This window comes from Drosophila ficusphila, unplaced genomic scaffold (assembly GCF_018152265.1).
Source record: "Drosophila ficusphila isolate 14025-0441.05 unplaced genomic scaffold, ASM1815226v1 contig_198, whole genome shotgun sequence".
NCBI lineage: Eukaryota > Metazoa > Arthropoda > Insecta > Diptera > Drosophilidae > Drosophila > Drosophila ficusphila.
The window spans coordinates 6480131-6506088 of record NW_025064092.1 but is presented as its reverse complement, the minus strand read 5'-3'; the positions used below and the strand labels follow the sequence as shown (position 1 = coordinate 6506088).

Genomic DNA, 25958 nt, shown 5'->3' with positions numbered 1-25958 from the left:
AGTTGGTATATAAAATAAATGCTTTGCTATCTCGCTGGCAAAAGAAAATAGTTGGCATAACTTAAGTTCTAATCAGAAAGGCGACCTCCTGAAGGCCCAAAAAACACCAGCAGCATCTTAGCCCCACTGACAGCCTGACAAATTGACAAACTGATGGGGATAATGGGGGAAAGAAGAAGAGGGGAGGAAGGTAAGGAGGGGGAGGGGGGGGGTGGCACAGACGCATAACTTTTAAGGGCGCCACAAAAACACGGCCATTACATGTGGCCACCATTGGTGGGATGGCCCGAAGCCATCAATAAAAGCCCAGCACAACTGGCAGCTGCTGGCCAAGTTTAGTGCGCTTAAGGCCACATTAAAAAGCGTTGGCCGACATAAACTGGCCAAAAATCGTACAATTAACCGGCGACCAGAGAGGCTCCTCCGTTTGGCCATTAAACGAACATTAAGCGAAGTTTTCCGAGGGAGTGATTGTCCGGGACAAAACTGGGGGGTAGCAGGTGTATCAGTGTATATATACATATATATATATATATATATGTGTGTGTGTGTGTTTATGTGTGTGTAAGTGGCCAGGAGATGTGTATAAGGGTGATGACTGGTTGCCGACAGATAAGCCGCCTCGGGTCTAAGCCCTCCAAATAAATTCGGTAACAATTGGGGATGAGGATTAAAAAGGGACTAAAGCGAAATGCTTATAATTCCGCTTGTTAAGCTTTCAAACTCCCGATGGCAGACGACCTTGATCTTGATGCCAATTTGATGTTCGGCATTGGCAAGCGGCAACGGAAAATGGCACAAAACGCAGCTGCAGTTTAGTCCTTGACCCAAATGCGTGACGGGGGTTGTACAACAAGGACTGCAAGGACTCCTGCAATGTGGGCAAAAAAAAAAAAATAGAAACAAAAAAATCCAGAAAAATAAAAGCGAGTAAAAGACTAACCATGTTTTTCAGCTTTTCAGCTCTGGCGATTTTCCTGTTTCTCTGGGGATAATTACGTAAATCTTTTTAAAGTTATTAACGGGACTGCTACCCCCCTGACCCCTCTGACCTCTGGATTTGCTAGAGGGGGGGGGGGGAGGCGGAAAAACCAAAGGGACACAGACAACTGGTTGAAAAGGGGGAATCGCCCTCGCAGAGATTGCAACATTTTGCTGCCACTTGTTGGGCGCCAAGAGGCAAACAGAGAAGCCACTCGAGAAGAGAAGAGTGTGCGGAGCAAAGAGGGAAGTGAGGACACCTAGAAAGCCAGGATACCAGTACAAGAGGACAGGAGACCAGGACAGCAGAACACATAATTGGAAACGCTTCACCCCGCACGCATTCAAATATTGATGGATAGTTGCACACACTCACCAACACACAACAACACACACCAACACACACCAACACACACACACCAACAGCAGCAAGGAGAACTGAACTCTCGTTCAAGTCATCAACTTTCAGCGACGATAAGTAGGCAATGGCTTGTGGCAAGGAGCCAAGGAAGCATGCCTCGGCCGAGGATGATGATGCACCACCAACTTGTTTTGCTCCACTGGCTCACATATCACGCATACGCCGTGGCTGCCTGCCGAACCGAAAATAGCGCCAAGCCAATCGATGCTCCGGAATCGCTGCAAAAACGGAGCTCGGATGAAAGGCTCACATCGCAGGCTTCCCCCGGTGAAGATTAACCAAATCGAAGGCGAAAAGGGGGTGTAAAAAAAAGGAAGCACTAAGAACGAAGGAGAGGCTTCTTGCAAATGCCAATTCAAATCTTCAGCGGAGCTTAGTGCAAAATAATTGAAGCTGCCGACTTTTTAGAAGGCAGCTATTAGCAATTGACGGGAAATGTATCCCTTGCGTTTGCAGCACTTACATAAACAGGTAATAGCTGTAATTTGCGATAAGTAATGAGGGCTTTTCGGGTCAATTCAAGTGGAAGGATGTGTAGGTAATTGAAAAGAAACATATTGTTTTGTGAAGGCTTTGCCTACTGAAATTTAAGGGTAATTTCAATTCAAATAAGGGGATAATGTTTGATTCAGCGTGTACAAATATTTTTACAATAAATATTAAAAATAATATAGATACGGTATTTATTTATGCTGAAGTTTGTAAATACAAAATAAAAAAAAGTTCTCATTTAAAGGCTTTAACCTTTAAACAGCTTATTATTTTCCCTTGCCCTGAAGTTTTTATTTTGTAAATGATATCCTTGAAAAAAGTTTTTACTAACAGGTTACTGCTAAAATTTTTTTTATAAAACAACGACCTTTAACGAAAGTCTGTTCGAAGAACTTCTTGAAGCTCGAAAAAATATAAAAGGTATATTATACCTTCTCCAAAAAGGTTTCCATTACCAAATATTTAACCTGTTAACAAGGCATTTTTTATGAAATGGTTTCCATTACCAATTGCGTAACCTGTTAGCAGCTTATTATTCGCCATTAACCTTGAGTTTCTGTAAATTGTAAGTAATATCCTTGTGTCTATGCCATTCTTTATTGCCTCTCAATCTTTGTGGTCTAGTAGTTGCCATCAAATTTCAAATATTGCCGGCATTATAAAAGAAATTTATACAACCATTCCGAACCAAGATTAGATGGCACAAACTCCACCTCAACTCAACGCAGATCGGTAAACTTTCCATTTCGTTACCGTTCAACTTTCTAGCAATTTTCCATGCCGTTGGCCAGAGCTCTCGGCCGCGTCCTTCGACCTCCTTCACTCCACTCCAGCTTATTGATATTGCAATTTAGCCAACATAAATTTGACAGACCAAACAAGCGGCCAAAAGGGGGCGGACTCCAGCGGCTTGTTCAAGTGCCACTTGTGTGTGGAGCGGCGAACAAAAGCGTGGTTGTTTCGAGGGAGGGAGAAGGGGAAGGGAGAAGGGGAAGGGGGAAGGGGAAAAGGCGGACAACGGGTCGGATACGTAATGCGCTGCTAGCCACCGCAGAAGCCAAAAACTGGGCTCGTCTTTCTGCTCCTGCGGCTGTTTATCTTGCGTGTGTTTTGTTGATTTTACCGATTTCTCTCGCTTTACCCCAAACCCCCTCTTCTTCTTCCCCCTTCCCCCGCCCTCCCCATCCACCCTGCTTTCATTCACCCCCTCTTCTTTGTTAACTTTTCGAGTTGACGGCCATGGAAAATTGTATTTCATTTTATTTCGTTTTTCGCTTTTCGGTTTTTCGCTCTTCGCTCTCTTGCTTCCAGCTTGAGTTGAAAAAATACATATATATATATATCTCTATATATATCTATATGTATAAAAATAAAAGTTAATTTTCGCTTGTCGCTCTAAGCCAATTAGTGCGGTTCCCCCTCTTCCCCAGTGGAAAAAATCTTCAACGAACCAGCAAATAAGGCCAAAAGCAGTCAAAAAAGGGAAAAACCCAGGAAAAAAAAAAAAAAATACGAAAAAGCAACAACAAACTAATTGAGTAAACAAAGTTGGTCTAAAGTTGCCAGAATATTTTTACGTTACTTCTTTGCTGATTTTGCGACTCACTCTCATTCCCTTATATTGTTTATTTTTATTTATTTATTTTTTTTTTGTGTTGCTTGGGGTGCTATTTTTAAACTTGTTTTATTGATCCCTTAAAATAATTGTAAGGGCAGACAACAACTGCCCGAAGAAATCAGCTCAAGGAATTTTAGTTTAGTGCCGGGGCACATCATCCCCATTGCTCAATGCTCAAACCCCCAAAAAAACTTTGGCCATCATCACCATCTGAAGCTCCGTCGGCTTTATCGTCATCATCATTGTAATCATTATCATCGTCATCGTTCCGGGAAACATAATGAAGCAACCGCAGCATCGAAGGCTAACCCGAAAAACATTTCCAACCACCTCGGCCTCCCGAATCCCCAAGCCCCCCCAATCCCCTCGAATCTCCTTCCATTTTCTTCATCATCATCGAGAATCATCGAGACGCGGGCGCCTCTTGAGTTGATTTAGTTTTCGGATGGGTCTTTCGAGGGGCGGGAAACTTTTCAAAAATATTTGCCTTAACCATTTGGCTGGGGCCACCCCGATTTCCCATTTTCCCCGCTCCGAACTTTGCTTATAAATTTCGATGATTGCGGGGGAAAGTGAGGTGAAATGTGAAGGAAGAACTGCCAAAGACATTCCCGCCCCCCTCCCCTCCTCTGAAAAACCCGGTGATTCTCGGCTAAAAAGGGGTAAGGGAATGCGAATGTGAATTTGAATTTGAAACGGTGACTTGAACTTGAATGGAAGGCTGGGCCAGTGAGACTGACAGTCTGATTGAGAATAGGTACTCGGTACTTTGTGTAGGCCCCCAGAATCTATTTATAAGGCCAATTCAAGAAGCGAGCGGCTAAGGGATGCGAGTTGGATAAATTCAAAGGGCAAATAACTGGTTAGCGGCGGCTTTAAGATTTCTGTTGGGCAAAATAAGGGATAAAAATTCGAAGGCACTTTAGGAATTATCAAGCATTTATTTCCTTTTAATCTTTCAAATGTCAGGAAACTTATAAGTGAATATTAAATACTTAGTATGTTAAGTATTTAATTAAGATAAAGGTGATGATTTATAGAGGTATTGTGATTATGGTTTAGCTGAATTAAGATACCTTCTTGAGGTAAAATTTCTTTAATCTATTGTTTTCCTTTATTGAATATAACAAGTTCATTTCATTTCATTAATTTTTTTATAATGGGTATTTAAAATAAAAGAGTACAACTTCATCTTACGTTTCTCAAAGGTTTTGAGTATGTTAAAATTTCTCAACAAAAATGTTATACCACTTTATTTAATATTTATAGTTATTGAAATGCAAAACGTAGTTCCACTTGAGGGAGTGGCTCGGTAACCTAGTAAATCATTCTAAGCTAGCACTTGAAACATATCCTTGAAAGCACTTCCTGGTAGCACTTTTAAATTTGATTTGATTTACTACTTAACTAGATAGAAAAGTAGGAAAGTAGGAAAGTACTACCTACTTGTTTGTCTCTAACTCAATGAACAATCTCTCAAAAGATTTCTTTTAAAACTCAGTTGCCATAAAGCGAATCCTTGCTGATACCATCAATTTTAGGACGCCTTGGCGTGTCCTTGCTCGTCCTTTTTGCTATGCCATTGTCCCGCACTATACCTTGTATCTTGTATCTTTTTCAGCGCGTTGTATGCAAACTTTTCAGATAACAGAAATGCTGTGCGGCGGATTGGGGGTTGGGGGAGGGTTCGTGTCTTGGGTTGGCAAGGGGTTAGGGGCTAAAATATGGAAGGGGGGAGGGGAAGGGGGGTGGAAAAGTGGGGTGAGTGTACCCCAGGAAACGTGGAATGTTACTTAAGTAGGAACGCCACTGAAGTCGCATAGTGATAATGGAGAAGGTTTCGTTGTGCGCCTTCTCTTTTGCCTTCGATTCGATATGTATCATTCTCCCCCCTCCCCCCTTTCTTCTTCTTCTTCTTCTTCTTGTGCTCCCCTCTAAGAAAACCCCCTCTGGAGAAACCCCTCTGGAAAACTCACCCCTTGGGCCGCAATTTCCGTCTTCACTTGTGCTACACTTGCGTTCTTTTCTCTTACAATATATTTTTTTTAAGCTCACTGCTGCTGCTGCTGCTGCTGCTTCTTCTTCTTCTCTTACTCCTCTTCTTCCCCTCCCCCTCCTCCTCTTCTTCTTCTACCGCTATCCCCTTCCCCCTGTTCTCTTTGTATTGCTTACACACTCAGTTACAGTTAAGTTGAGTTTGGTTGAGTTTGTGTATCTGTTACGCGAGTTTCTATTTCTCATTGCCTGTGTATCTGTTTATTTGCGTGTGCATGTGTGTGTTAAAAAGTGCGGCTGTATGGTTTGAGTGTGTGTGTGTGTGTGATGAGGCAGCGACATTGCCAAAGTTATTTCATAAATTGCTGCCACAGCAGCAAACACGAGCACACAAAGATACACTGTTTTTTGCGAGGCTCTACTTATTCTCTTTACTTTATTTTTTTTTCGCTTTTCTCCTTCCCCTTCTCACAATTTTTTTTTTTTTTGTATTTGATAAAATGTTGCTGGAGGGTAAAACACACAAAAAGGTGTGTGTGGAGCAACGAAAGGAAAAAAGCGTCAGTTGCCTTGTTAAAAAGGCAGAACGAGACATTTTGGCATGCCCATTGTTGATTGAGCGCGAAGGGGAAGAAAGCCAAAGAGAATGCGGAGAAGAGGCGGTGAAAAGGGGGCGGTAGGAGAAAGTACCAAGTGTAAGCAACACGCAAAAGGCGCAACAGGCCGCTGTCGTCCAAGGAAGCTGCTGGTAATAAACAACAACAACAACAACACACAAAATCTCCACACAAAAGAGACAGACCAGAAAAAAAAGGGCCACAGGGCGGATGAGTGATGCGGATGGTATTTCAATGTATAGGTAGCTCTGCTGTGTCAGTGTGTGCGTTTGTGCAGCTACTGAATGTGTGTCGGTGTGTGTGTCTCTCTCATCGTCGCCATCGCAGCTTGTTGCTTTGCCAACTTTTCTGCTTCCACCACTTTTGCCTTATCCTCTGCTCGCATTTTCCCCTTCTTTGATTTCCCTCGCTTACTTTTTTTTGCGAAACTTTTTTTCGACTTTGCTTCACTTTTATGTGACAGTCGGAACGAAGCGTTAGTTGATACACTGTTCGCAAAAAAAAAAAAAAAAAAACGAGAAAATGCAAATAAAAAATGGAAAACAACAAAAATGAAAAAGAGAAATAACCGGAAAGACAAAGGAATTTTTGATGGATTGCCCAAATGGAAAGCGACATAGACTGACACATGTGGAATGTAATTGCAAGAGTATCAGATTAAGGCTGTGTGTGTGTGTGTGTTAGGGTGGTGTGTTGTTCATGTGTGTGTGTGTGTGTCAAGGTCACTGCCGGGTTGCTGTGTCCTTGTCTAACCTCAAGCGACGAAACTATCACAAGCTGCAGTTTCTCATTTACGAACCCCCGTCCCCCTCCCCCTCCTCCTCCACCCACTTTTCCTCATCCTTTTGACCCTCGCTCAACTGTCCAATAACTGTCAAATTCTGGCTCAAATTAAACGGAAGGCGGGTCGAGTTACTGAGCGAGTTGGCCAAAGCTGTTGGCCAATTATTATGCTCGGCGGCGTTTTCGGGATTGGGCGGTTAAATACTGTATAAACTAGTGGATTTCTGTGGCTCATTTTGCCCCGGGAAAACTAATTTGACATGCAGTTTGCAGAATGCATTTAATATTTAATTGCAATTCTTGTAAGAAGCACAACGAACAAGTTTATATTCGGGTCTGCATTTAATAACAGTCTTTAAGAGTCTACAGTAACTACAGATATTATAATTATGAAAATAAATAGATTACCTCTTGTGAATTTTGAAAGCCTTTACTTAAAAGTTTATTTAAAAATGTTTTAAATGGAAAGAACTTTGCATTTTCATAGCAGTTCTCATAAAGTTTTCAAAAAGAGGAATTTTTGTAAGAGTTTAATTAATATACACTCACTTGAAATTGTAGGGATAATATTTAAAAATGATTGCAACAATTCTAGTAAAAATTAAAGCAAACTTTTAAATAATTATAGAATACTTTTCCGAGTATTTAAAATACCGAACTATTTTTGGATCAAGAGCTGCAGTTCGCTGGTAAATAAAAATTAAATTTATTTAAACCTACTTAAACCTCTTTGAAAGCCTTTATATTTGAACGTTTCCTATTCCGTGGAATCATTTAACTGGTATATAAACATCCTTTTGCCTTTCTATCGCTCCTTGCATTAAAGTAATGACGCTACTCTGCCGTTTAATCGCATTAGGCAACCTCAACTGGCCGTAAACTGTTTTCAAACATGTGCATTGGACCATTAGCCTTTCTCGCTAGCTGTGTGTGTATGTTTATGGGTGTGCGTGTGTGGGTGTGTGCAATTAGAACGCGACAGAAATCAGTGCAGCAGTTTTCCCCCATTTTCCACCGTTTTTCACCGCGCTCTTTGTGCCTACTATTTTCTTTTTTTTTTTTTTTTTCTTTCTTTGAGTGCACGGCGACGGCGGCTCGATGTCTGCGAGGAAAAGGAAAAGGAAGACGAAGGAAAGCGGAGCAGAGTGCGCAACAAGTCAGAATGGAATGGAAATGAGTCGAGCTGAGATGGCGATATGGGGTGGAAAATGGGGTGGCAAATGGCGGGGAAAATGAAGGGGGAATGGCTGCCAACTGTGTGTTATGCCAATGCGTTCATGTGTGTGAGTGTGTGTGTGTGTGTGTGGCACTCGCTTAACGCGTTTCTTTAATGCGGCGGCACCTCGTCTTTAGAAAACACGAGGCTTGTCGCTGGAAAATATTATAAACGATCCATTTGATAAGAGCCCGTAAATGTTTCCGTATTTTTTTTTCTGTAAACAAGGCCTGTCATTTTTCATAACACACGAGTAACTTTCACTAAAGCGTAGTGGTGCCCTCACTAATAGGCTAATATACCGAACATTAAAGATGTTAAATTAGGCAATTTTGTGCGTGTCAATCAACTGATTTACCAAAGAAAGGCAAAATATTTAAAGCAACGCTGCCTATAAATAATACTTTGAATCAACGCTGCGTATGAGCAATGACAAATACAATATAACTAATACGCAGTGTTGACCTTTAAATTATTTATAGATATTTAAATGCAATTACTTTATTAGCTGTGTACTCCATTTTTGTTTATTACCGTTTGGAATATTAATTTACTTAGTTAATTACGCCCACAAATTTATTATTAAAGCAACGTTGCGTATGTGTAATAACGACAAGAATGTTACTCATACGCAGTGATGGCTGTAAAAATATGTGTAGGTATACGGATAACAATATATAATTAGTTGTGTATTTACATTTATTTATTACCGGCTTCAATATTCAGTTACTTAGTTAATTTTGTCCATCATCTTATTAAGGGCAACGTTGCGTATGAGAAATATCTTAAAGCAACGCTGCGTATATTTAATAACTACAAGGATGTTACTCATACTCAGTGATGACCTTAATAATTTAGTTGTATAGATTTACTTCTTAATTATTACCGATTTGTATATTGAGTTAATCAGTAAATTAAGTCAATCAATTTATTGAAGGCAACATAGCGTACGAGTATTACTTAAAAACAACTCTGCGTATGAGTAATAACGAAAAATATGTTACTCATAAGCAGTTTTGCAATTAATACCATTAGTAAAAATACAAATGCAAACACACGCCTTTTTTATTTTCTTTTTTTACTTTGAATATTAGTTTCCTATTTAATTTGGTCCACAAATTGATTATTGAAGGCAACGTTGCGTATGAGCAACCTAAGCAGAAAATCACTCATACGCACTGTGTGCTCGCCTACATAAGCTTTAGATTTCCCAGCCATTGCATTTAAAAGACTATTAAAATAATCCAGAAAATGTAAACTTTAAATGAAGACACATAAACCTTGAAAGCATGCGTGCTTCACGAGAACATAATGTTATATGGATTCATTGAACCAATATCGTATAACGATTTGACCTTTAGTCAATGTTCGTTTCTTTTGATAGATACGAAAACCCATTTCGTAGAATATTTTCAGTCCGTTTGAGGCACTTTCCTTGCCACTTCCCCCCTTCCCTCCCCCGCTTGCCATTTTATACGCATTTCAACATTTATGTGCAATTTTTATGCGCCACCTGCCAAGCGCTTTAAGCATGAACCAACCAACAAACCAACCAACCACCCACCGTCCATAATCCATGCCCCGCACTCGCATGCACAAATAATTGCAACATATTAATAATGTCTGCGACCACGCCCCCCTCTTGCCAGCCAGCCCCACCGACTTTTATGGCTTTCAATTTGATGCGAGCAGTTAATAGCCCAAACACAAAGCCAAAAGAAGTCGAAGTGGTAGTGGGAGTGGCAAGTGAGGTTAGCACAGGAAATTGTATGAAATTTAACAAATTTTTTTTCCCGACTCCCCAGGAAGACAAAGATATTCTCGTTCTCACAACCACCATCCATTTTATCTCCTTCCCCACCCGATGGCAACTTTAATATGAGCTTATTGGCTTTTGGTAGCTGCCACCCACAAAAAAAAACGAGAGAGAGAGGGAAAGAGAGAGGGGGAGAAAAAAAGAAACAGGAGACAACTCTTGGCTACAAATTTTGACGAGCTCAGCAATCTGAACACGCATGTGGCAGATGCTTCAGAGGTGGAGCGGGGTGGCATTTCGAAGGGGGTGGGGCGCGGGGAAAGGTGGAAAGGGGGGAAGGGAGGATGGCCGGAACTGGAAACACGTAGCTGATGCGCCCATCGTCTCCCGTCACGTTATACGTAACGTAATGAGATTTTGCGGCAGCTTTGTGCATTGCGGCAAACGCACCATGTTCCGCTTTTGGGCCTCGTTCCATGTCCATGTCCACATCCCTGTTCCTGTTCCTGTTCCTGCCCCTGTCCATGTCCATGTCCATGTCCATGCCCGTGTCCTGCGACCTTGAACGCTGGCCGTCGGAGGTGTTCAAAGGTCCTGTCAATATCCCCGATTAAGTTCCGTCTTACGTGAGCTGCTCTGCTTTGCCTCTGCTTTTGCACTGGATGGAACGATGGAACGTGCCTAAGGAGGTGCTAATAGCTGCTACGATTTGTTGCCTGCACGGCGAACAAAAATTACTCGAAGTTGTTGCAGCTTATCGTTAAAATGTTACCAAAAAGTGACAAGGATATTTATAAGAAATCTCTAAAGGTTTGATATTAGTAAAAACTATAACCAAAAAGAATTATTTTTGGATGAGGTTTAGAAGTGTCGAAAAGTATGCTGTAGAAAATTAAAGATCAATTAAAGCTCTCTTGAGGGGTCAAGTTATTCAAATATATAATATATCATGAGACTCAATTATCAAATAAGAAAACATTAGAAATTTGAAACCCACTTCCTTAAGAATGCATATTAAATTCAAAAGTTCTTAAGATAAATGTTTTAAGACAATGTACTTTTCAGCAATTCGATTATTTTAGACTCCATTTAAAGCTATTTGAAACCTGTTTCTCATTTCGCAATACAATTCAAATTAAAACTCAAAAAGCCCCCGAAACCCTTTCGCCCGAAACTCTGTGAGTCTGGCAAAAATATGATGTAACCTTATCAAGAACCGGGTCAAATCCCTCGTAGTCTGGTGTCTGTGACAAAGCGAGTCTTTAGGAAAGCGTTGAGCGTTATTTCTCATCATCACGCGTACATCCGCATGACATGACAATTACCCAAGCAAATAAATGCCGAAAAAATGAAAGAGGAGACCCTCTTCAGCAGCAAGCGTAAGGCCTTACGTAATGGTGAACTTCCATATTCATTTGGCCGCCATCATAAATGCCGGGAAATTTACTTAACGCTAATGCGCTCAGCGCCCGAAGTTAAAGCCCTAATTACGTTAAAGCCAAAAGACGTCAACTAAGGAGCTCAGTGGCAGGCAGACAGACAGACAGACAGACGGACATGAAAGGCGGCGACAGAATCTCCTGACCATCTTCAGCCAGACACCTTGTCCAAATGCGCAGACCACAGACAGACATTCACACCAGGCCACAAAAGTGGGTAGGGTGGGGCGTCAGTGGAGAGGAGGGGTGGGGAAAAGGGGGTGTCACAAGGACGGGGATTGAGGTTGCCAGGCTCTGGCAGACCATAAATATCTATCTGTCGGCAAATCTTAGCCCAACTACAACTTGCCAGCAGATCGCATCTGTTTATGCTTCGCCTTGCTTTGCTACCCTGCAAAAGGTTAACCACTTTCCAGCTAATTTGAACAGGTGAAGTACTAGTACTTCACATATATCCGGCTTACTTATACCTCAAGTAGTTTGAAGTACTCAAAATATACTGTATGTCTAATTTGTAGCTTAAAGCATTCAACGAATATTAAAAAGGATTTTTTCAGACATACAAAATGTGTGTTTTTTTCTCCAGAATAATATTCCTTTTAACTTGGTATTTAGCTTGTCCAAAAATGTCCAAATTTGCTGAAAAATGCTTTACGCAATATATATTTGTGATAGAAAATATAATATATATATGCTCAAAGCAGATTTTCACAAACTCAAGTTATTGGTTGCAAGTCTTTAAAGAGGTAGAAACTTGACGATTTGAAATCACTTATAAAAATGCCTGCAAGTATGCTGCAAAATGTTGAACTACCGAAACCAACTGGTTTTGAACCCATCAACATTCAGTTAGATATATCCCAGTATCTAGTTAAGTAATGTTAACACCTCAAGGGTATTCAAGGTATTGTTTCCCGGTTTTTCGATTCGTTAGCCTTCCTTTTCAGTTTCAGTTCGGTTGTTGTTTCGCTTGTTGTTGTTTGGCATTGTTTGCATTAGTTGCCGTTGGTGGTGTTGCTTTTGCTTTTGATGGTTGTTGCTGTTCCTGTTCCTGTTGCTGTTGTTGTTGCTGTCAGTGGTGTTGACGGTGCGGTGGTGCTGTGGTCCCTTGCTCACTGCCATTGCCGTTGCCGTTTCCGTCGCCTTTGCCTTCGCCATCGCCTTTTACCATCGCCTTGGCATTGTTCTTGGATTGGCATTGTCATTGTCATTGTCATCTGGGCGTCCTTGTTGGTCCAGCACGTTAATTGTTTCACGTTCGGATTGGCCTCAACTCGGATTGGATTGGATTGGATTGTCGTTGTGGAGAGCGCCGGCGACGACGACGACGACGACTACGACTAGGAACTCTATTAGTTTTAATTAAACAGCTGAGCGTCTTGGCCAACTAATTATAGTGAATGCCAAAGACGAAAGGCGGACGAAAGGGATGCCCGGTCCGGTTTTAATCATTGTAATTAATGTGCGCTTGTTAATAACAATTAAATGCGTTTTTCCCCCTTCCCCTACCCATTTCCGTCCCCTCCCCATTTCGCGGCGCCTCCTTCTTCCTTGTAAATATATATATATATATACATATATATATATGTATGTTCGGGTTTTTTATTCCCGCGTCTTGGGACTTGAGCCACGTCTTGGCTTTAGCTTTGGCTTTGGCTTTGTCTCGAGCATTGCCTGGCAACACAATTAAGCATTTAATCAATACAATTAAAGCCTTGGGCTCAAGCGAACATCATTAAAAGAAAGGAGCCGAGCTGAGCTGAGCGGAGCGGAGCAACAAAGGCAAACGGTCATATAAAAATAAACATAAAACAAAGCAACAATTCAAGCAACCCAGCAGAAAAAAACAGCGAAAGCAACAGCCCCAAAGAATGGCGGCGAAAAAAAGGAAGCGCTCAACTCCGCTGTAACAAGAAATCGATGCAGTTACGACTTACGTACACCCTAGTTGTCCATTTAAGTGGAGTTCACTAATAAATGTACTTAAAAGAAAATTTAAAAATAATACATTTTGTAGCATACTTTTCAGGACCATTTTTGTTATCATTATTTTCCATTTTTCTGTAAGTTGTTAAAGTTATTTAAAGATCTTAATAATAAATTAGAAATCTTTTATATTTTTATTTGGAAAACCAAAGCCTACTTTGGACAGCCAAAAATGGAGTTTCAAATCAGTAAAATTTGAATGTATATATGCTTGCTGAATTCTCCTTTTACTTCCATTTTATTCACTTCTATGAAAATCTGAGGGGCCCAACAGCAGTTTTATTTATCTCCCCAGGAAGTTGTACTTTTCGCGATCGATGCGTCGGTGTTTTGGATTATAGTGCCAAGCGACCCCGAAAACGTAACGGTAAATGACGGAGGAGAGCAATGCGAAAGCTGGATTAAAACTTTTTCTAGGAACCAAATTTAAGCCGCACACAAGGATGCCCGAGCGATGGAAGGATGCGGGCATGCTGCCCGTACTGCCGTTATCCTTTGGCAACTAAATCCCCACTGCGCGATGCCTTTAATGAGTTGGAGGCGAAGGGGGAGCGGGAGCGGGAAAATGGGAAAGGCGGGAAAGCGGGATAGCGGTAAAGGACAGAAAAAACAGTGCAAGTTTTAACGCAAATAAACGCACGTATTTCACAACTTTGCACCACTTTCATTTTCATTTCGGCATTCCGCCTTTTTTGTCTTTGTCGCTTTTGTCCGTCCGCCCAACCGTTTGTCCGTCCGTTCGTCTGTCCGTCCGTTTGTCCGCTTGTCCGTTCGCCTTTTACCTTTTTATTTTTTTACCCGTACCGCCCCAACGGTCTTGGGCCAAAAATGCCGAAAATTCGCTGCTAATGGAAAATAGTAATTACAATAATTTGCCCGCTCGTTTTGCCTTTCTTTGTTCGCGTCCGGACGGTCGGCTTTTCTCGCGCTTTCCCCCCGCGCGCTTTTCTCTCGCTTTATTTGCATTATTCATTGGATAGCTGCAGGTGGCAACGGCGAACGGTAAAAATAATAACCAGCATTAAGTCGTCAAGTGGGCGGGCATCAGCATCCCACCTATCCCGCCTATCTGTTGCTCGTGTGGGCGTGTGCAAATTAATAATAAATCAAAATTAAATGTTTGCTTACTTGACACTTTGGCTTCCTCCTCCGGGTTTTCGTCGGACGTGTTCGCTCTTATTTTATTACTTTCTGCTGAGTTTTACGTTTTATTTATTTATTTTTGCTCCGCTTTGCTTTGCTTTGCTGCTGCCACCGGAAAAAAAGAAAAAAATTGGTTTCAGAGGCAATTAATTTCACCGAATCGAATGGGAAAAATCGGGGCGAGCAGATGAATGTGTGTTCTTGTTTTCTGATTTTTTTTTCACAAATTTAATACGAGTTCGGGATCAATAACTTCACTCCTTCTTCCTTATTTGTTATTTTTAATTGCGTTCGTTTTAAGCATCATACACGATAAGTTAAATCAATAAATAAAATGCAATTCTGCTCTTAAGTCTTCAACGTTTTCGTACTCTAATTAAGCCGGACATAACAAGTGGGAGGCTGAAAATGATAATTCCGCGGGAGGCTGACACAACAATGGGGCATTAATCTGAAATACTTTTGGAAAGAGAGCACTCTCATTGTTTGCGGACGTGTAATAAAAAATGCCAACAAGCCAATGCAAATCAAAAGGGCTGACAGAGTCAATATGAGAACTTATTTGTCGATATATTAATCCGTCAATTATTGGCATTGCCGGGCAAACAATGCCACCCAATGCTTTCGCTCGGTGGGAGTATCTATCAGAGGCGTTTTTGTGGGGGCATTAAGATGCCACCAACTCGATTATCGGCCCCATTGCCTAACAATGGCATCAATCAGGCTCCAGTCGCTGGGGGCTTATATTCTTTTCAATTAACACCCCCCATCCCCCTTCGCCTGGCCGGCCATAAAAATTGACAAATCCCCCAACGGTCGGTGAAAATCGAATTTATGATTTTTTTTGTTTTTCTTGCCACTTCTGAATTACGAACAACAACAACAAAAGTAGAAACCGGGGTAAACGGGCAACATGACTTTTACATGATTTTAATGCGCTCTCAACACCATCAAAAAGAAAAAAAAAGGGGAAGACAACAACTTTTATCAGCTTTTTACGCTCACTTTTATGGAGTTTGTTACAAACCCGAAAAAAAACCAAGAGCAAAAAAACAACAAACAAGAACACACCAAACAAATTGCTCAAAAGTCTGAAGTCTCTGAGTCAATGGATTATACACTTCCGATTTACCATTAATGCAGCAAATATTCACTCGGATCGAAAATCGAATTGATCGAAACTTATTTCGTTATTTGACTGTGGTGTTAATTGCGACGGATTAGCGCCAGGTGTTTTGTTTTGATTTTTTTTTTTTTTTTTTTTTTGGCTAGATGCCCGATGACCGGATAGCTGATGGCTGTTAGCTGTTAGCTGTGTGTTGGCTAATGGCTAATGGCTAAAAGTTGAAAGCTGAAAGTTGATGGCTGATGGTCGGTTGCTGCGCTCGAGCCGAGTTCAACTTGTTGTCGCGTTGCTGCCCAAAGAGCAGTGAATCCTGGCTCGCAGAGGCTGAGGACTCGACTCGATCCGAGGATGTTTGCGGCCAGCAGCGACGACGATGAGCACGAGAATGAACGCCACTCGGCCAGCAGCCGAGCGTCTGTGGCAGCAGCAGCCGACAGCAGCCGAGGAGTCCTTGCCCCAACGCTCGTCGTCGGTGGCGGTGGCGGTGGCGCAAGGGGGGGACGGGGGTGGTGCAGCCTCATCATCGCTCTGCTTTTCGTCTGGCTGTGTGCGTGTTAAGTGTACGTGTGTATCTGCCAGCTGCGACGGACGCAGCAGCAGCAACAGCGTCCGACGAGCCACACTGCGAGAAACAAACACACCACCACTTTTTTTTAGAAACTTTCAACAAAAATTGTACAAATTTTAAAATAGACAACCAATAATTTTATTGCAAATAAAAATTGAAAATGAAATACTAAGCAAAGCACAGATTAAGTGCTTTAATTTAAACTTGGATTTTTGTATGTTGTCCAATTCATTAAATTGTTTGTTTTTAATTCTGTATTAAAGTCTTCTTTCCAACTATTATTTATTTTTGACCCAATAGTTAGTTAGTTACATGTTATCGATGTGTTTCAAAGAAGAACCTTAAACGGTAATTCTAAGTCTTATACTTGACTTAATGGATCCCGAATTTAAAGTGGCTTCCCTTTGTAAGTTGAAGCTCGATTTTTGAAATATTAATTCCAATTTTTCCTTTTAGGGTTGCTCAATTTTGTGGCAAATATTTCAACGTTTTTGATGTACTTTAAAAGCGTGACCTTTGTGAATTTTGAATTAAATTCTCTACAAACCTAAACTCTACATTTTTGATTTTGAGGTAGTCAGCTTTTTGACTTTTTTACATTTAAATTTTTTTTTAGTTTTTAAAGTATTTTAAAGGGGGTAACCAATTCTGGTTCGGACTCTTCTAGAGTCCGTAATTTGTCCAAAGTGATCTCAATTTCAAAATATAAAAAATAGGTTCGTAGTTTGGCACTTAAATTAATTTTGAATATAGCGTTTAGGTTGAATATTGTTGAGTTAGTATCTTTAGACTTTTGTGAATTAATGTCTGATGGGGTAGTGGCATTCCTATGTTAAGAAATAAAATTCGAAATGGTCCTAAATATGAAATAGTAATAAAAGTTAAGAAAATAACTAATTAAGAAGTAATAGTTTGATAAAATTTTAACAAATTTAAACTCCAATTGGTGTCGACTTATTTCCTTCAGCGTAGCACCAACAACAAGTGGGACGCTTTTTTCGGCGCTCGGCTCGTCCGCTGCACTCGTCTTTCCGCTCACTCGCTCGCGCCCTCTCCCTCGCACACGCACACACGCACCCCGACTCACAGACACAGCCGCAAGCGGAGGCAGTTTGCCGTGTATGTATGCGTCTCGTTGCGCCTCGTTATTGGTTTCGGTTTCGGTTTCGTCTGCTTTTTCGTTTTCGCTTTCGCTTGCGCCTTTTGTCTTGTTTTTGCCACTGCTTTTACTGTTGTTTTTGCTTTTGTTTTTACCGTTGGTTTTACTGTTGTATTTACTGTTGTTATTGCTGTTGCCTTTCCTGCCGTACGCCTCTTTTTCGGTTTGCTAAGCTCCCACTGGGTGGCGCCACCAATTAAAATATTTTTCACAAATTAAACAAACACAAAATAAATCCGACAAGTCCGAAAAACCAAAAACAAAAAATATATTACTGAAATCGGCCGAAAGTTGTGTAGCACTTTAATAAAGTTGGGCACACGACACGCCCACCCAAAAGAAAGCACACAAACACACATGAGCGGTGGGTGGGGAGGTTGGATTTTCATTAAGCAGATTTTGGCCTTTTCCGCTGTGGGTCAACAAAGTTTTTCCGTTTTTGTTTTTCTTCTCTATTTTTTGATGAGCCAAAAACGGGGGCGCAAATAGAAGGTGAGCTGCCAAAGTTCCATGGCGAATTCAATTACTCAACAAGAGAGCTAAGTCCTTTTTAAAGATCGATGGACTTAAAGGGATAGTAATGGCAGGCCCCAAAAGGATATAGCTTAATATATAACAAGATATAAACACCTACCAGTTTTACAAATGTGAATAAAATTTAACAGCATTAAATGGAAGTTGATAAACAATAAAACATAGTAACAGTAAAGTACATAAATAGACTTTACATTTCATATAAAATTATCAAATCAAATAATAAACAGTGTAATTTTGACGAAATTGTTGATTTTTACACTTAAAAAAACAGCATGATAAAAAAGATATCAAAAATGTTTTATTTACCTCACTAGGTTAAAAATGTACAGGTTAAGATTTACAGATAACATTTTGCTCTTTTTAATAATAGGAATACCGCAACACCTTCTTTGCGTTTTTTTAAACCCCTTAGCAAACATTAAGTCTAATTGTGTAATTATAATAATACGCACCTTGACTATTTAATTAACCTATCATCTATAATTTTTTGTTAGCTTTAGGGCTGCCTAAGAGACCCAAAAGCAAACCATTTGGCTGGGTATTTCAAAAGAGAAGTGCTCTCCTCCCGAAAAAGCCCTCTCTTGATCTCCGAAAATAGAATAATATATAGACTAGATAACGGAGGAAATAACTCGCTCAGTAGACAGCTGCTTTTAGAATGGATCTGTTGTTCCTCAGCCGGCGGATTTTTCTGGGCGATGGCAGCCAAAATTCGCTGATCCATGGCGGTATTATTGTGGATACAGAGGGTATCATTCGAAAGGGTGAGTCCTGTGGAGATCTACGATCTATAAATCCTATAGAACCCAAATAATATTCATCCAAAACCCCTAGTGCTACGTTCACCACAGGAAGTCAACACCTATCTGTATAACACGGAATCCGAATCGGTTTACGATTTTGGTGACCTCGTATTAATGCCAGGACTAATTGATCCCAATGTGCACATCAATGAGCCGGGTCGAAAGGATTGGGAGGGCTTCGCTGCGGCCACAAAAGCGGCGGCAGCCGGTGGCTTCACCACCATCATTGACCGACCCACCAATGCCGCACCACCCACCGTTAGTGTGGCGGGTCTCAAGGCGAAAACCTCGACGGCGCGGGGTAAAATCTACGTGGATGTGGGCTTCTGGGGTGGCCTCATCCCCGGAAACGGAGATCAGCTGGCTCCGCTGCTGAATGCCGGCGTCATCGGTCTGCAGTGCACTTTGTACGGATCCGCTCCGCCGGTCGCCCAGGAATTTCCCGCCGTAAACGAAGCCCAACTGGAGGAGGCTCTCGTCCGACTGGAAAAGGATCACGACGAAGGCGAAGCTCTCATAGCGGTGAGTTTGACTATTAGTCGTTTAAGGCATGAAAAAGATCTCAAATATTATATATGTATATATGTTCCAACCAAATTGCACATGCATTTTAAATTTGATTGTCATTAAAAACCATTCATATTTATAATCCTAAATAAGTCGGTTTTAAAATGTACATGCTATGTTAAACACATATGAGTATGAACAGATTCAGTGATTTTTTTACTTTTTTGCAGTTGTCAAAAGATTTTCCATTGAGGTATACTTAAAATTTTATTTGGTTATTATTAATTAATTAATATTATTTATTAAAGTCATAATTCTGCATTAGTCTTTAAATATTTGAAGGTTTGACAGACCATAACGTGACAAATTAAAAAACCGGAGTAAATAATTTTTAATTGATGTCTTTGGTTGGTAATATTAATATTAATAATAGTAAATTTGTAGAAATGTTTATTTTTTTTTTTTTAATAACAAAGTGATTACCTTTTTGAAGAATTTTTTGTAATAGACAAAACAAGATTCACAAATAAGAAGTTGCAGCTGACTAAAATAATGTTCATTCATAATTTTTCGATTGATGAAACATTTAAGCACCTTTTCGCCATAGGAACCTCTTTTAATAACGTTGTCTTGAGGAATGGCAGAAGTAAGCCACTTGCTAGATTCACATGTCAACCAATTGTGGATATATTATTTATGTAACGAAGTATGCGCCTGCCATTCTCCCACATTTGTTTCTTAAGTTATGATTGCCTAATTAAGTGCGAACCCCTGAAACTTGCACCCTTCATCAACTTTCACCCTGCACCTCCGCCAGGTTCACGCGGAGTTGCCGCTGCCCACGGAAATCCCGTTCGACGAGGAGGCGCCACGGGCGTACGGCACTTTTCTGGCGACTCGACCGCACGAAATGGAGACTTCGGCGACGCAGCTGCTCTGCCGTGTGGCACGTCGCCACCCGAGGCGTTGCATCCACATCCTGAACGCAAGCAGCGGTCGCTGTGTGCCGCTCGTGGAGGAGTGCCGCCGGGGGGAGGGGGCAACCGGCAACCTGTCGATGGACACCTGCCCGCACTATCTCAGCTTGGCGAGCGAAGAGGTTCCCGAGTGCGGCACGGAGTTCAAAACATGGCCACCGATTCGGGAGAGGAGCAACCAGGATGCCTTGTGGGCGGCACTTAAGGTGGGCGGAGCGATTCGGTTGATTGGCAGCGATCACTCGCCGGCAACGCCTGGCGCACGCGCCCTAACCTGCGGCAGGGGGCGTGGCAACTTCATGAAGGCCTGGCCGGGCATCAATTCACTGCAACTCAGCCTGCCGGCTATTTGGACTGCAGCCAATCAGAGGGGTAAGTTATTCATAATCTCCACACTAGTGCTAAATTCCTGGTAGCAATACCATCGCATATCAAGTATACGCAGTGTGGGCAGATGACACATCATGGAAAGAGGTGAAAAGGGGCGAGGAGGAGGAAGCTTGAGGTGGGTGTCATTTTTTAATTCCGCAAGTTGACAAAGCTCAGAGTTCTCGGTTCCCGGCATCTGTGGGCAGGCCTTTCGAATTGCAAAATGCACATTCCAGGAATCTCCATGGGCTATTTATACAATATTGCTTTCAGTCAACACAAGCTCCTCTCATCAAGTTTTAATTTGATTTCAAGTCCCAGTTTGAGGCCTTCAATTTGATGTTGATATGATATGACTGCTGTTCGGTCAGTACATCATAACAACAAATAAGCCTAAATCAACTTACTTATAAATTTTATATGGAATGTTAAATCCAATCTTCATCCACAGATGGTGCTGCAGCAATCGCTCTACACATTTGCTTACATTTTTTAGTCTCTGTTAAAATTTAAATAATAAATGCCCACAAACGAACCCTGTAAGAATTTGGGTTACAGTTGGAACTAAAATATTAGCAGTCATATGAACAATCGTCGAAACTTGGGGAAAATAATAGAAAAATCGTTATAGCCTCGATGATGTTTTAATACTCTAACGCACTGCATCTTTAGTTAATTGTTTATATTTTGGCCGATTTTTTTTTTCAATTTTTATGATCTATTGCCTTTCCGAATTTCTATAAAAATTCACTAGTTTTATGTCCATAACTTTTCTAATTTTAATCAGATTTTAAAGTGGCATACCTCCAACAGTTTGTATTTTAATTTTCTAACGAACTGCATTATTAGTTAATTAGTAGTGGCAATTGGGTTTGATATTTGCCAAATGGATTGTTTGGCTCACTAAAAACCGGATTTAATATTACCTAAGACCCTTCGAAACCCCTTTAGACCTTAAATCCTGACTCATCTGTATGTATTGCATTTTCTCCAGGATCTGCGCTGACTATCGCCGATGTCCATCGACTGATGTGCCAGGAGCCGGCGAACCTGTGCGGGCTGTCCGCCTCGAAGGGTCGCATCGCCGAGGGCTTCGATGCGGACTTCTGTGTTTGGAGTCCCGAGGAGGAGTTCACCGTTGGTCCGGAGCTGCTCTTCACCGCCACCAAGGCCACGCCGTACACGGGCCGCCGGCTGCGGGGAGTGGTGCATGCCACGGTGGTGCGGGGACTGCATGTCTACCAGCAGTTCGAGGGCTTCGGCCAGCCGCTGGGCAAAGTGGTTCTCCGGCGGAGCGGTCGCAAGCTGGTCAAGTTCGTCAGCGCCTGAGACGAGGGGGAAAACTGCGGGGATCTAGGATAAACTTTGCTAATTAAAATGATTAGCAGATTGGGCTGTGCTCGCAGATATTCCGTAACCATTTTCCTTTCCCATTTATACCCTTTCCTGGGGTATAGCTTATCTATCTTTCGTTGAAATGCAATAAATATTTTTTTATTTAAGAAATAAACCAATTGATTGCTTTGTTACTTACACACTAGTTATCAAAAAAATCTTCACATATTTTGTAGATATTGATTTTAGGATATCAACAATTATTCAACAGAAAAAAATTATTAAAATGTTCTCATAAGTGAAAAACAACTTTCGAAAGAAAACTTTTTATTTTTAATATATTAAAGTAATGTATTGTTTTTGATTATGCAGAGTGTGTCTGCTAAGTTTGGGCTTAAATGTTATTAAACTTTATTAATCGTTTGTTGAAAGCCGAAATTTAAATGATTAATGGCCTGAGCAATTCTTGGAGAACCTCAATAGCCAATTTATTATGCAATAAAAAACTTTTTATTGCCTATTTAACGGCATATTTATAAGTGGTCGGCTAGACCCTTAAATTTTGTGAAGAAACCAAATTTAATTTAAAATATATTGGCAAGTAGTAACCAATATAGCAATATAATAATAATAATAAATCGTTTACACAAAGGCTCATCAGATTAAAAAGAACCTATTCACCTTTTTACAACCTGCGGATACCTAAGCATTTTCTTTTCCGGGGAAATATAATTTTATGAGGCTGTTTGATAGTGTTTAGCGTAACGAGCGGTCACCAGGCTCATTCTGATTTTAGTCCTGGAAGTTGGCCTGCCATTTCAGTTTCCCTTCCTTTCTTTGCGGACTTCCTTAGAGCTGCCTTCTGTCGCTCGAAGGATCAGGAAGAAGAAGAAGATGAAGAGGGGGTTGGGGGCAGGAAGTATTGGGTGGCAGGACGTGCAACAAGTTGTCGCGTGGCAACGCCGAGTAAACATGACACCAGGCGACCTTATGGAAAGCACCCCACCATCACATCGCATGTGTGCCTGCCATCGCGCGTTTTTCCACCGCTTTTCCTACACTTTTCCTACGCTTTTCCGCCGCTCTCCCAGGCATGTGGATGACAGCTTAAGTTTGCTTGCCAGGCGTCAACTCAATTTTTGCAACTACACTCGCGTGTGCGAGTGTGTCTGTGTGCGTGTGTATGTGTGCGTGTGTATGTGTGTATTTTGTCTGTCGGTGGGCGTGTTTATCTAAGCGATTGGGCGGGCGGTACAGGCAGCAGGTTTATGCCGTGATTTAGTTGAACTAGAAGATTCTAACTTTATCTGCTCGGCACTAAGCCATTGATGGATGTGCACTCAGAGAAAATACGTGATGGAATCTTAAGGGACTTGAGCCCACTTCAATGACTGTCCAAAGAACCCAAAAAAAAATGTACTTCATTCGTATTGAAAATAAATGTAGAACAAAAGTAATTTCCTATTTAAATAGCACCTTTTTACTTTATATAAAATGATTCATTTTTACATATGTTTTAGTCTTTATTATTACATTTATTTCCATTAAAAAAAAAAAATTTAAGTAAGAAAAGAAAACATTATATAATGGAACTTTGAGTTTTCAAGCTAATAGTTTTTGAGCATTCATATCTATCCAGAATTTCAATGACAAAATTTTAAATGAGTATCATTACCATGAATTATTGTCTTTTATTTTTAAACCACTTAAAGCACGGATTTATATGGTTGTACCCCTAAATACCAGCTATGAAATTCCCAATCAAAGAATATTTTTTCCTTTATTTTTATTCTTTGAGTGTTAAATGTTTATTTCTCGAAACACAAAAGTCAAAAGAATACAACTTTATTGCAGGTTCTCATTCGCGGAAAGTACTGTTTTCAAAAACATTTAAATACCCGATTACTCGATTTCCAGGTATTTAAAAGGGCTATTATCCCCGCATTTTCTCCGCGTGCGGGGCAAAGAGAAAGGTGAAAGGGGGGGGGCTGGAGTGAGACAGATTGAGGAGGGCGGACAGAGACAGAGCTGTCAATCAACGCGGACATGGAGACCCACGCATAAACCGCTTTGTCTGCGTCCTTCTCTTTCCGCCTTCCCAACTTTCCACCTTTCTCCGGGAAATGGAAATGGAAAAAGGAAGACGAGACGACAGAGGCTTGGCCCGCAAATACACCTTCGGCTTGTTGATATCCCAGTGTCTGGTGACGCGGCGATTTTCCGCTTTTCTTTTGTCTCTTGTTGGTTTTGTTTTTGTACTTTTCCTCGCCATTTATACTGGGGACTTGCGTGCCATTTTCTTGGCCGAGCGATTTGTTTGCTTCCTGCCTGTTGCCATCATCGTCGTCGTCGATGTCGACTGCCTGCGTCATTGATGCCCACGCTCGCCCAACGCTCTTAACCCCACGGCGGTGACGCTATTTTTAGCCCCTCCCCCTCAGGAATGGAAACTTTCGCCAAAACTAATTTCTGAATTATTCACTATTAAAACCAAAAAAAAAAAAAAAAAAACAACAACAAGCACGGAAAGAACAGTGAGCATTTGTGCACTTGCGTGGCTGCTAAAATAATTAAACAAAATGTTCTGTGCAAATCTAGTTGTCAAACTTTTTTATGCAAGCAGCCATGGAAATGAAATCAATTAGGTGATGTTACGTGATGCGCAAATGGCGTAGCAGAAATATTTAAATTCACTTTGATAAGCTGGAGAAAAACTACATATTTGTGCAAAAAGTTTTCGCATATCACAGTTAGGTAACAAAATTGCATTTATACGGTATATGGTCCAATTAAAAATATATACGAAAATTACGTTTTGTGCATAATGCAATTTTGGTTCTAATTAGAGCTTAAAAGTGTCACAGAACAAAAGCTATTTTTTTCGTGTTTATTATTTATTTAATGTATTTCAGTTATTACATTTTTAACGTGGTCTTATGTCATCGAATTTCTTTAATGTTTAATATTCCTCCACAACCTTTTGTGGGTTAATATTGCCGCGTTATGAATTTGCCGCAGGCGACTGTGGGGGTTTTTTCGGCTACAGTTAGCGATTCGCTTAACGCGCCTCTGCGCAGCTTCCATTTCCATTAAATAAATGCCAGAAGCAGATCACAGTTGCAAATCATATTAAACGCGACGCGGGGACAGGTGAACGGTGCTTTTGAGTGGATTTCGCCTGTCACTGGCAGGCAACGCGGCGTATACGCGATGTGCCTTGTCCAACGTAACGCATACGCCATGTGAGCCACACGCGACAGCGAAAACTTTCACCCGTAAATCGGGAGAAATGGGAGGGAGGGGGTTAGAAGTTAGAGGGTTAGCGAGAAAGGTAAACATTACGCATTCGCAGCGTTGCCAAAGTGAAATGTTATCCCCGCTCGCCCGAAGCCATGGCCCAGAAAAGTGGGCTAGGAAAAAGGGGGGGACAAACATCTAAGGTAAATTCATTCGAAGGCGTGACTTGACCCCGACAACCAGGGATAAAATCAAGGATTCTGAAATAAGCAAAGTTTTGCACGCTCTTGAGCACAGATTCGGTGGAAATAATAGCACCCACTGGAATCTCAGATATTAGAATCGAAATTCTGCGAAAAGAAACTCAATCTTTTCGTTTTTAATTAATCTTATTTTCTTTAATGTTAAAGGTTCTACAGATAGTTAAATTTAATATTATTATTATTACATATTATATTATTATATGTCCGAGTATAAGCTCGTTTGAAATAGTTCTTTGCTTTTGCATTTTTTTCTTACAGTGATCTTTGGTGATTAATAAAAATATAGCTTACACAAAATGTCTGGCTTATATGAACCAGAATTCGAGATGTATTGGGATTATGGAGCTTAACAGTTCGATTCAAAACCTCAATTATACCGTAATAATTGCTTTCTCCCACTTTTCTTTTTAGGAATGGGCAAGTGATAGGGACGGCAACTAGAGTACTTTCACCCTCCACTCCACTTGCAATAAGTTGTCATGGAAACTGGCACCAAAAAGTATGCAGCACTCGGAGCGTCTGCGAGTGAGAGCAAGAGGGGAAGAGCTGCCATTGCGTGTGCGCAAGCGAGTCGGCAAGCAAGCTCTGCTACGACATAACTGTGCGCTAAGGCGATAACGTCAGCTGCTA

General features: G+C 41.1%; 2 protein-coding genes across 2 annotated transcripts in view; one reads left to right on the top strand and one right to left on the bottom strand.

Annotated features, from left to right (window-relative positions):
* Window positions 1-15965, bottom strand: part of LOC108088723 — a 40143-nt gene extending 24178 nt beyond the window's left edge. Inside the window, 2 exon segments of the mRNA XM_017186669.2 lie at window positions 14433-14549; window positions 15580-15965. The gene's annotated coding sequence lies outside the window, so the exon portion shown is untranslated.
* A 2521-nt stretch (window positions 15966-18486) lies between these two features.
* Window positions 18487-22146, top strand: LOC108088583 (allantoinase). Its single transcript, XM_017186433.1, has 4 exons — window positions 18487-18601; window positions 18672-19162; window positions 19965-20496; window positions 21488-22146. Exons 1-4 carry the CDS (start codon window positions 18496-18498, stop codon window positions 21820-21822), a joined length of 1464 nt encoding a protein of 487 aa, XP_017041922.1. The 5' UTR covers window positions 18487-18495; the 3' UTR covers window positions 21823-22146.
* Window positions 22147-25958: the final 3812 nt, after the last annotated feature.